This window comes from Rosa chinensis, chromosome 5 (genome assembly GCF_002994745.2).
Source record: "Rosa chinensis cultivar Old Blush chromosome 5, RchiOBHm-V2, whole genome shotgun sequence".
NCBI lineage: Eukaryota > Viridiplantae > Streptophyta > Magnoliopsida > Rosales > Rosaceae > Rosa > Rosa chinensis.
Window position 1 is genome coordinate 33,916,184 of NC_037092.1, and position 11,760 is coordinate 33,927,943.

Below are 11,760 nucleotides of genomic sequence, written 5' to 3' on the forward strand. Positions count from 1 at the left end.
TTCAAAGAAATTGTCGATGCACTCGATCCAAAGACTGATTTCTAATGTGTGGAATTTCTTGTGGGTTGGGACTTTGGAATGTTATTTATACATGCATTGGCCAACGTTGGTTGGGCTAGAAAAAATAAAAGATCATTTAATACTTTTTCTGTTCACCGTATAACAATTATAAATATAATGAATTAGGCTCATTGGAATCTCTTTTTAATAAAGAGATGAGAATATTGCAGCCTTACAGTATCACAAGCCAAACAGTTCCAATGCTAGGTCTTTTCGTTGTTTGCGATAAGAGCGGGATAGTGCAAGATTCCGCCAAAAATTTTGGCTTCCCGCATATAATTTTTGCTTCAAAAATCAAAAGATGGACACGCGTGCTTAATTGCTTATCATTCTGTCAATCAAACGAAAGGTGGACCTTCGTCATCTGCACACGAGGATGGGTTTCTTTGTTTTGGGCGAAACCACTTTTTCAGAAAATTAATCTTCATCAAGTCGTCAATCCTAGAAGGCAATAGGCAAATTGAAAAGCTGGAAAAAGCATCTACAATCGTGCTTATCTTCAAAGGTGTCGGCTGGTAGAGGTTTGTCCGATATCTTTTACATATATTTTACTTTTAGCTCTTTATATATGGTTTGTCTGATCTATCTGCCTAAACTCTTAATTAACTTGTGCAATTAGATCTTTATGGCGTTAATGGCATGATTGTAATGGACGTTGTGCACTGAAAATTGTTTGATGATTGTTGGTGGAATAGTTGAATAACGGGACATGATGAGTTAATAGTTAAGCAATCTTTATTTGGTGTGTTGCTGTTGGTTACTTTTAAATCATATGGGTATAGGGTTTACTCATTCATCTGGAACCATATATGAATATATGCAAATAACAATTGTAGGTTTCAGTAATCTGATTAATTGTTATGTGCAGATGAGTGATTATAACTTGCAACTCTTAGGTAACGTATCTGAAGTCAATGATAGCCAAGTTGTTAGCCAACACACACAAAATGACGAAGAAGACGAAGAAATTCTTATGAGGATGATTATGGGAGATCATAACATGACACCAAACCATGCTGATCGCGTGGTGAATGAGATGAATGCATCTAGAGGATCTGTTAATAGAAATATCGGAGATATGAGATCAAAAACTGGACATGGGACCAAGAAGAGGGCTGGAAAAATCAAGAAACACAGGGGTAAAAATAAGGTTAACTTTGGTCCTTATGGCTCTGAGAAGATGCTGTTTAACAAGTTTGGGCAGTCGGTTGCACCAGCTGAAACTGTTGCAAGGTTCTCAAGGTATGTAGGATCACTTGCAAGAGAACCTTCTATGTTTCCAATCAATGTACCTGACTTCAGGAATTTTAAAGGGACCGGAAGGGTTGAAAGTGCATGGGCAGAAATAAAGGTAATATGCATGATCTCTTACTAACTGAAATATGTACTTAATTTTATGAGGATGATTATTTACTTGTGGAGTTTGTATGTAGGCAAAAATAGATTGGTCTGAGCCACAAACCTTGGCAATTATGAAAAGAATTCAGAAGGTAGTGAAGAAGAAATTAAATGCACGTTGGAGAAAACACAAGCACAGACAAAGGACATGCTGAACGATTTGTATGTCCATATGGGGATGTGAATCAACTACAATGGCGTGCATTGGTACTTCATTGGGACAAATTTGGTGAGGTACAGTTTTCCCCATAACCATGATAGCCATTTTCGATCTCTATAGTTTTCAGCTTATAAATATAATGACAACTAAAAATGAATTTGGTGGTTTGAAAACAATAGAAAAAATCAGTGACTACCAAGAAGAATAGAAGTCAGTTGAAGGTGGCTGCAAACACCGAAACAAAGACATTTGCCCAAATACGATATGAATGGGTGAGATTTTAATTTTGGTCGATCGCTTGAATGGTCCAAATCTGGTATGGATCTTTTAATTGAAAACATGATATCAAAATTTCCATATAATGATAGTCATACTTATTTGGACAAATAATGCATGGCTGTTGTGATTAGTGTTACTCCTTTTATGGAAAGTTAAAATATTTCGTGCATAACCTTCTTCACAGATTGTTGAGGTATAATATATATATATATATATATATATATATATATGTATAGCCCACATGTTCAACATCTGGTCATTTTCAATTAAAACAGAAACAAATTAATCAAAATGCTATGCAATTACTAAGGGATACCATGTCACTAGTAATAGTACTACTGGACATATATGCATACTAGTAGTTAAGTTGTAACAATTATTATCAGTTCATCACATATGAAAGCATGCTGCTATATAATTAAAGTGCATTTCATTTTCAATTAAATATATGAAAAATCATCTTCTAAAGAGTTTCGGTTCTCGAAAATCAATAATGGTATTTAACTTATGGGTATATGTGTGTGTGTTCATACAAAAGTATTCATGTCTCTGCATCTAAGGGCTGGAAGTAGGAGTGGTTTCTTGTTAACCATGAATGGACTAATCATTTCAGTACAAATGGATCAAGTTCAGACCATCAACATGATAATGGTCTCTTGTAGAGTAAAAGTCTGAAGCTTACATGTTTTGGCCTATTCCCAGATTTTAGTAATTCAATGTGCGGTTTGGAAAGAGTTGTTTTTTGGCAATAATGTATTTAGTTACTTCTCTCATCAATTATGAAGTTAAAAAATGATTCAATATGGCATTGCTTTTTGGTACAAGCTTCTCAAAAATTTTGACAACATGGTATAATAGAGTTAAAAGGTGTATGCATAGCTGCCTTCTGATCCTAAAATAAATTCATTGTGCCTTCTGATCCTATTGTAACCTATTGATTGAAAAGTGTATTCATAGCTCCATTCTCATCTCTTTACATCATAAGGTGCTTGTTTAGTTTACTTATTGTCGCTGCACTTACAATGAATTTCATTTTAAACATAAATATTAAAAGCATGCCTTTAGCTTTTACGGAAGATTGTTCAAACAATCTGTTCATGATAAAACACATCTTCAAGAACCACTGGGGCACATTTTCAAGTGATTGTACTTGGTTTTGCATCTATAGTTCTGGATTACATTTGTGGTTGATTATACACCATCATGGATTGGCAGGAACTTGCAAACGAAGGGAAAGAAATAGATCGCTGCACATTCTGGAGATTGATTCACAGCAAACCAAATAAAGACTGTACTGGGACCGTGCCAATTAATGATGAAGCAGAAAAAATCTTTGTAAGTGTTGTGATATTGGTTGTAGCTTAGTATATATGGTAGCTTAGTATACATGGTTGCTTATTTCTGTAATTAGCTTACTTTAAATTAGTTTCTGATTTTGTTGTAGTTGGAATTGGATAAGCTTGAGCAAAGGGAGCGCTTAAATGGTAGGGAACTCAATATAGACTTATTGAATGAATTGTTTTGTGAGCAATTTGGACCAGAGACATATAATGCAGTTTGAGGGTATGGACTGGGAGTAGAGTGGGTTAATGTTCCTGGAATACAAACTGCAAAGCCAGCAGTTTCTTGCGATGTAGCATCACTTCAGTATGAACTTGAAGCCTCACTTGCTGAGATCACGAGGTTGACAAAGGAAGCAGCCAAAAAGGATGAGCAATTGCAAGCTGTCCAAACTCAATTGAATAGCATTGAAACTCGTATTGGCAATCCCTTACATAGTATAATAAGTGCTGGACCTGATACCATTAAGAAGCTTATAGCAGCACTTTCTGATATCGCAGAGAAGCAACCTCAATCAATCCAAGAAATGCAATCAACTCCAATGGAAGGGTATGTGACTTTACTTGGACAATAGGATGGAAACTGTAGGAAGTTTGTTTTGAAGCATATTGCTGGTATCTATGATTCATCTCTAAGTTAGTATATTTTGGGTCATTTTATTGACATATTGGAGATGAACTATATATATTTTGGGTAATGGCTTCTGCCATATTAGATATAGCAATACTAGCTTGGGTTAGAGCGGAGGAGAACTAATAATGTAATTATTATGGTCTGGGAGAACAATGACCACTTTTGTATATTGCTCTTGGATGAATGAAATTTGTGTAGGAAAGCTAATATTCGGATTTATGTTTGAAAAGTTGATTGAATGTACAAATGTGATTGTGTATTGTATAACACCATATGTATGCTCATGTTGGAGATATATAGGCACACATGTTACATTTGTCCCCAATTGAAATAATAGGTATTTGTATTTATGTAAAAGGTGGTATACAAGGACCCACTAGAATATGTTTTTGTATTTGTGAACAGTACAAGTATATATCATTCAATATGTATTTGGATGAAGTAGAATACATGGGTCTATATGGGGACACTTGAGCTTGAGATATGTGTGCCATTTAGCAATAGGAACACACGCAATAGGCACACATATGATATATGTCTCTATAGCTCAATGGAACACATATTTGTCCCTATAGGTATCAAAAGGCACACATATTATTAGTCCCCTTAGGCCCTTTTTGTAGTAGTGTGAAGACAATTGCTTTCCAAAACAATCATATTGTTTGCTTCAACTTTTTTAGCTGTACATATATGACTGGTGATTACATTGGACCGAATATGTCAAATGAACCCTCATCTGCTTTCTGTCAAGCATTTCTGAGACGTTATGATACTTTTTTCCCACTCAAACACACCAAATCTATCTATATACTGTGTTGACGAAACATGAAATTCTGATGATTGTTTTCCTAGCAGATATGAAAATATAACTAAATGGTGATTCACAAGCATGGAGTTCTTCCATCTTCTGGGAATCAGTGACTTCCAACATCGGATCCTTCCATGGCTGGTCAAGTGACCTGCACAGATTGTATGACCAGACCATTAGTTTTTATTAATGGTATCAAGGGGCACATAAAACACACTTTACAAGACACCAAAATAGGCCAGAACATCAGTTTACAGACACCAAAATCATTGAGGAATCTGCTATTCCCTTTAACAAATGTCAGTTCGGTCGAACAAAATTTTAAATTTTTTATTTTTTTCCATCAAAGTCACTTTCCTCTACTAGTTAGACCTACAGGGAGTCCTGGAAAATGTCCAACAAAAGTACTGCCTTGTTTAACTTCGAGTCTTTGACATTAAGAAATGTTAATATATATATATATATATATATATATACAGAAAGAAAAACAGGTTGAGCAACAGTATATATTACCATCTCAAGGCAGGATTAGCTTCATTAGGGCAATGCATCTTCAGCCAAAGCAATTGGACGGTTTCATTTTCATGCAAGAAACCTGAACCAGAAAATCATGTAGTGTGTCAAGTGTAAATCTAGTTGTCAGGCACATGCACCTGAGTGGCTGAGTGTGTGCGTGTAAAACATTCAGCCAAGAAAATGGTTCCTACAAGATTAGCCATCTCTCTTGTTAATCACCCCAGCATCCCAACAAAATGCGAGCAGCAATGGCTGCAGCCATCTAAACTTTAAAAAGAATAGTCCTAAAATCGAATTTGTTAAGCGTCTAGGCAATTGAGTTGCTACTCTCTCCATGGAAATTTACAACAAAGCCACAGAAAACATACACCATGCCCCTTAGACCGCACTCCCTGATCTTTTCTATTTGGATGACATTAGGTTCTGAAGTAAAGTGCATGACCTTATAAAAATCTAGTTTGTATAAAAAGACAGGAACTAATCATTCCAGGAACTCCCCACTCCCCCATGTTCTACTGAAACACTCAACCGACAGATGCCAAATGCATAATCAATCAAATGTATGATACCTGCATAAATGGAGGCACTGGAAAGGAGAAGACTGGGGGCAGCAGCGACAGACGGGAGCATTTCGTAATTTGTTCCAGAGAGCTGTTGAAGGTACAGAATTGCTGATGCCAAGATCTCTTCACAACCATATCCGTTTCGGCCCCTTTCTCCACATGCCTTGTCAGCATGAGTTATTGAAGACTGCATACTTTTTAAATTCAAACATTTTGAGAACTCAGGATCCACGTCACTGGATGTCCAGTCAAGCTTCCCAAGAATTACAGTTGCAGTTAGCCAACACAATAGTTTTGAAATCAAAGAATTCTTATACACCTCTTTTTCCTCTGGAATAGTAGTGAAACATTGATGAGATTCATTGGAATGAAGCATAGTTGCAGAGTCTGCTTCTACAGCACTGGAAATTGCCCACATGATAAAACTTGACAGCTTTTCACCACTCTGGAACATTTTCAGAGAAAATTTTCACTGTTCATAGTATAATCAAAAGAAACCGGTAAAGACTAATCTTGCAGTCTGCGAACAAATATGAGTAAATAGAGGATACTGTTGTCACTATAAAATTACCATTGCATATCATATATCTTCGAAATTGAGTTCAATTCTGTTGATGTGAGCAATCTTGGGCCAATCTTCCCCTGTCTCTCTCTGGCAACGTTGTTCTAGTAAAGGACAATTCTGGATGTCCAGAGAAGAAAGGGAAGTGGGTAGCCCTTCATCTGGCAAGCACCGGAGTTCAGGGCAATTGTGAATATCCAAATGTTTAAGAGAGGTGAGTTGTGTAAACCCCTTGCCGTCCAGCTTCGAAATACCGCAGATATGGAGTCGTGAGAGAGTGGGGGGCAGCAGCCCCTCGTCTGGAAATGAATCTACAACTTGTTCACATCCCCTCAAGTCGACCCACAAGATTTCAAGAGAGGTGAGTGTTGGTAGACCCCACTGCATACGGTTTCCAATGAGTTTCTTGCAGCGCCAGATGTAAAAGTCTACCAACTTAGACGGCAGTCCCCCTTCGGGAAATGATTCCAGTTCTGGACAATCAAATAGATCCAAGTAGCCGAGAGATGGGAGAATGTTGTGCATGTGTTGCGGCAATGACCTCAGTTTCTTGATTTCCATGGTCTTCAAGTTGGGCGCATTCAGCCCTCCATCTTGAAAACAAACAAAATTTGGGCATGAAGATATTGTGAGTCGGACAAGGGAGAGGACTACTGTAGTGGAATGAAGAGATTCTACATTCACATCCTCCAAATCGAGGCTTTCGAGCTTTGGGAAGCAGGATAACATGAATGCCCCGGTTACCTCGGGACAAGATTTCAGACGAAGATTGGGAAAAGGCTTAGAACCCACAGTCACCACTCCATTAAATCCTTCAATCTCAAGCTCTTGGAGGGAGGGTAGCTGCTCAACTGAAGGCAAGGACAAACAATTTCCGCAAACCAGAAGTCGAAGATGAACCAGATTAGATAAACTAGAAAGATCTTCCAACCAACCTGGAAATCTTGTGCCGCCATAAGATCGAATCTCGAGTTTTTTTAGGTTTGTATGAGGTTGGAGGTTCTCCAGCACGTCTCTATCTTTTTGCGTATCGTCGGTGTCACCAGACTTGCCTCCCCATTCCAAAACTAATTCATCCAAATACTTCTTCTTCCTCATATTGGTCTCCAAGGCATCTGTGACATGCGCAATATTGCGAAGCCCCGAGATGCATAGTGTTCCGCGCAACTGCTGAAGCTCTTTAATCTCCACAATGTTACCACCAGTGTATTTGTCTAGGACAAACTTACCTCTTATTGTTTGGAGATCTTTCATTTTGCCCATCCTTGGTGGCATCTTTTCTATCTTTGTGCCTCTAATATCGAGATGACGCAAGTTGATTAATCTTCCCAAATCAGTTGGCAACTCAACTAGAGATTTACAAGCGCGCAACAACAACGTCTGTAAATTATATAAAGTACACATTTCATCAGGTAACTTTTTAATTGATGTGTGAGACAAGTCAAAGTGCCTTAGATGCTTCAACTTGCTAATTGAACAAGGCAGCTCACCAATTTTGTGTACTGATAAATTGAGCACCCTTAAACACTGAAGCTTCAGGAATATATCAAAATCTAAGTTGGGACGCTTGTAGTTACATCTTGATACTAGAAAGGTTCTCAAATACTTGGCTTCACACAAACTGTCCCATTGATCAATTGCGGCAGATGCATCCATACACGAAAAGTGGCGACTCTTGCTGACATTTTCCAATACGTCATCATTGTTCTCCAACCTAATACAGAACTCTCCAGAGACAAAGTTTGCTAAGTCATGGATAAGGTCATGCATTGTGAAAATTGGCTTATCAGAATACTGCTGTGGTACATGTTGAAAAAATGACCTTGACACTAGATCATCAAAGTAGTTCTCTCCGACTTGTTCTAATGTAGTCTTCGATTTCGACGGTAAGAGATCTTCAGCCATCCACAGCAACACCAGTTTCAGTTTGTGAAACTCATAATCTTGAGGAAATATGGAACAGTAAGCAAAACAACGCTTCAGATTCGGAGGTAGATAATGGTAGCTCAACCATAGAGCTGGCAAAATGCCATTCTTTTTATCTAGCAACTCCCATATGTCATTGTTCAACACTTCTTCCCATTTCTCAATATTTGGTTCAGAACGTAAAAGACCCCCAAGTGATTTTGCAGCTAAAGGGAGTCCTTTACACTTTTGAGCAATCTGTTTTCCAATCACTTCAAGCGACAGATCTGCAGTAACACCTGCATTCTTGAAGGCATGTTTTGAGAACAACGACCAGCAGTTTTCCTCAGATAGTTGCATTAGATGTTGACTTTGAAGGGTACCTATAATGCCTGCAACATCTTCATGACGTGTTGTGACAATGATCTTACTTCCATGACCTCCACTCTCAAAGGGTCGGCTTAAGAGATCCCACTCGTCATTAGTCACAGTCCAAACATCATCAAGAACAAAGAGAAATTTCTTCCCCGACAACGTCTCCTTTAGTTTAACTTGAAGCATGTTTAGGTCTGTGATATTACAAGTTTGTGAAGTGACCGCCCCATAAAGTATCTGTGTTATTTTGATAACATCAAATTCTACTGAAACACAAGACCATGATTGATGGACAAAATGTTGCTCGACTCTGTCATCGTTGTACACGAGTTGAGCAAGAGTGGTCTTTCCAAGCCCACCCATGCCCACAATTGGAAGCACATCTGTCTTATTTCCAGTTATACCATCCGCTAACAATAACTTGATAATGGCCTCCTTTTCTTCATCCCTTCCATATACACTGGACTCTTCCACCAAAGAAGTTGTGGGCAGTCTTCCTTGTGGTCTATCTTTAACACCCTCTTTCAAATCAAGCACATCTTTTTCGTTGACAGTAAGTTCTAATCTGTCAAGAATGTCCAGAATCCTGGGTTCCAGACTTTCGTCAAGTTCATGAATGGAAGTAGAACTAAACTCGAGTACCTGATTTGTGCGGCTGCTCCCAGAATCCTCTACTTCCATCTTGCAACGCAGAGCTTCAGTCTTGATTTCATCCAAAAGGTCATCGGCATGATAGAGAACATCTTTAAGCTCAGTAAGCCAATCCCTGACTCTAGAGTTTCTGAGTTGCTTCTCCTCTGCATCATCAAGCAACTTATTAACCGACAACAACTTCATCTTCAACTTGTGGAGCAGCACAGCGGCGGTCTTCTTTCCTCGGATGAAGTCAACAACCGGACGAGAAGCCATCCTATCAAACAGAACAGCAAGAGAAGAAGAGAGAAAAGCTCCACCCACAACTTCCAGAGCCATGGTTTCCTGATTAGACAGAAAAGCAACGTGGTTCGTTAATTAGTAATGATTCTCAACATTCATTTTGAACTAGATTTAACATATTTTCAAGACTGCAAGTAGTACCTATCAAAACAAGCTTCAGATATGATCGCCTTTGCAAGCTTCCTGTGATCTATGTTGCTCCGTTTACTCCAAGTTCCTAGTCCTCCTTTGCAAATGGAATGAGAGCTGAGTAAACATACAAATCAACAAGGGCAAAAGCAAGAGTCGGTTTCACTTGTGGGAAAAGCAGAGGAAATTTACGGAATGCGTACTGGTTAAAGACCTCTCTACTAGTGGAAAATGTGAAAGCATGTAGCTAATTGAGCACCGATTGACTGAAGGAGGCGGCCTCTCTACTCTTGCGAAGAAATGGCTGAGATTGATTATAGGTTTAGTCGTTTAGGACGTTTAGGTATTTGAGTGAGGAAAAATTCAGTGTATCTGATCCTATGGTAGAGATTTTGAGCCTTACATTAGGTCCAATAATACATGGATATCTGTCTCTTTTAACTAAGACGGGCCTAAATGAGCTTTTCCAACTTTGAAAAGCAGGGCCAGGCCCAAACCGTAACTTTGTAAATCCAAGCCTGGCCCGAACCATTTTGGCAAAAAAAAAAAAAAAATAGGGCCCAGCCCAAACGGGTAGGACTTTGACAAGCCGGTCCGGATTTGCGGTTTTTCAGACTCGGCGTTTAAGTCCGGTACCATCTGACGTAAGATCATACCTATTGCACAGCAATGGATATGAACTAGCTATTATATTCTGTATGCATCAGTTAATGTAAATAAGCTGTTTTGAATTCAAATATCAATACATTAACCAATATATATAAACTTATTAAGTAATCAAATTTAGTTTATATATTAGAATATCTGTTAAAAAATTTGAAATTCAAATGTGTGGTTATCCAGACAAATCTATTAGGATAGGAAGTTATTTTGACAGTTACTTGATGGAAGGAACTGCCATGTAACTGCTGTGTTCAACAGCTTTATATATAGAATGGTATTTGTATTTGATCCCTGCTAGAACATAAAAACGCTCTCATTGAGTTTGTCACATCAAGCAATAAAGAGAGATACAGTGTGTATCTAGGAGAAGATCAGATAGATAACGGCAGCAGATCACCAGATGGATAACGGCAACAATCCACCAAGTCAGTTTTATGATTTTATTTCATAACATTGATTTAACATTTGAGATAGGAGAGTTTCTATTGAGACCTCCAAATCTGCTCACTTGACCTCACTCTATTATGAATTATTAAATGACATATATAACCTACTATAAAATGACTATTAAGGACAATAATTATACCCAAAAAAATATTACATTTATTTTATGTAGACTTTTCAATTCAATAATATTAGATTGTATTCCTTATCATTTTCCTTATCTATTTTCATTTTCCAATTTCACTACATACTCATTATAGCATTCATATATATTTAATAAGAATTAAATATATAAAAATGTATTAAGATCATGTGACATAAAAATGTATGATATATATGTTGAACGCATATTGGTGAGGGAAAACAAAATTATTCCTCTTATGATTTATGACCCAAATCTATGTCAATCTATTATATTTGCAAAAAAAAAAATTAATGATGTGGTACAAAAAAATAAACATTAAAAAAGCGAATGATTTTTTTTAGAATAAAAACAAATGATTTTTTTTTTTGCACAGCTAAAATAGAAATTAAAAAAAAAAAATAGTTCATGGCATTTTGTTATTGATTAGACATTAATTTTTGAAACTCAAGTTTGATTAAGAAATGTATATTTAGTTAAGATTTATAGAGTGATTAAATCATTGAAATGACTAAATTATTTTATTTTAAAGATAATAATTTGTTTGCAAATTATATGAGTGAGGTTATTTGAGGAAGTTTAGTGAGGTTTAGTAAGTAAATTTAGTATTTGAAAATTTGATAAGAGGTGTAAAAAGCATAGAGGTTAAGTGAGTAAATTTGGAGGTTCCAATAGAAAAATAGTTTACTTGAGTTATATGTTTATGTTTCATATTGAATCTAATAATTGGTATCAGAGCAACTATGCTCAGATTTAGATCAATGTTTATTATAAGGCAAATTTATATATATCCTGGGACTTGATGATGACATGCTGTTGTTTATATAAATATGTCTGCATATCAAT

At 37.0% G+C, this 11,760-nt stretch overlaps 2 protein-coding genes across 7 annotated transcripts; one reads left to right on the top strand and one right to left on the bottom strand.

The window, feature by feature from the left end:
- Positions 1-397: 397 nt before the first annotated feature.
- On the top strand, positions 398-4,471 carry LOC112167763. 3 transcript variants are annotated; one of them, XM_024304834.2, is made up of 6 exons: positions 398-581; positions 929-1,411; positions 1,494-1,692; positions 1,798-1,890; positions 3,113-3,232; positions 3,342-4,471. In XM_024304834.2, exons 3-6 carry the CDS (start codon positions 1,570-1,572, stop codon positions 3,456-3,458), a joined length of 453 nt encoding a protein of 150 aa, XP_024160602.1. In that variant the 5' UTR covers positions 398-581; positions 929-1,411; positions 1,494-1,569; the 3' UTR covers positions 3,459-4,471. The 3 variants fall into 3 exon arrangements, 2 of the variants coding, with proteins under 2 accessions (XP_024160602.1, XP_040362098.1); XR_005799675.1 differs by lacking the exons at positions 3,113-3,232; positions 3,342-4,471 and having other exon boundaries at positions 1,494-1,687; positions 1,798-2,199; XM_040506164.1 differs by lacking the exons at positions 1,798-1,890; positions 3,113-3,232; positions 3,342-4,471.
- Positions 4,472-4,494: 23 nt separating this feature from the next.
- LOC112167759 (putative disease resistance RPP13-like protein 1) lies at positions 4,495-9,975 on the bottom strand. Of its 4 annotated transcripts, XM_040506161.1 has the most exons (6): positions 9,869-9,937; positions 9,678-9,762; positions 6,330-9,578; positions 5,765-6,203; positions 5,193-5,274; positions 4,495-4,830 (listed from the first exon to the last, which is right to left on the bottom strand). In XM_040506161.1, exon 3 carries the CDS (start codon positions 9,570-9,572, stop codon positions 6,339-6,341), a length of 3,234 nt encoding a protein of 1,077 aa, XP_040362095.1. In that variant the 5' UTR covers positions 9,573-9,578; positions 9,678-9,762; positions 9,869-9,937; the 3' UTR covers positions 4,495-4,830; positions 5,193-5,274; positions 5,765-6,203; positions 6,330-6,338. The 4 variants fall into 4 exon arrangements, with proteins under 4 accessions (XP_040362095.1, XP_024160598.1, XP_040362096.1 ...); XM_024304830.2 differs by having other exon boundaries at positions 5,765-6,230; positions 9,678-9,975; XM_040506162.1 differs by lacking the exon at positions 5,193-5,274 and having other exon boundaries at positions 9,678-9,975.
- Between the last annotated feature and the right edge of the window lie 1,785 nt (positions 9,976-11,760).

Coding starts and splice junctions, on each gene's coding strand:
- LOC112167763 (XM_040506164.1), top strand. CDS start 929: ATGAGTGATTATAACTTGCAACTCTTAGGTAACGTATCTGAAGTCAAT. Junction 1,412..1,493: donor GTGCATGGGCAGAAATAAAG/GTAATATGCATG, acceptor GTTTGTATGTAG/GCAAAAATAGATTGGTCTGA.
- LOC112167759 (XM_040506162.1), bottom strand. CDS start 9,572: ATGGCTCTGGAAGTTGTGGGTGGAGCTTTTCTCTCTTCTTCTCTTGCT.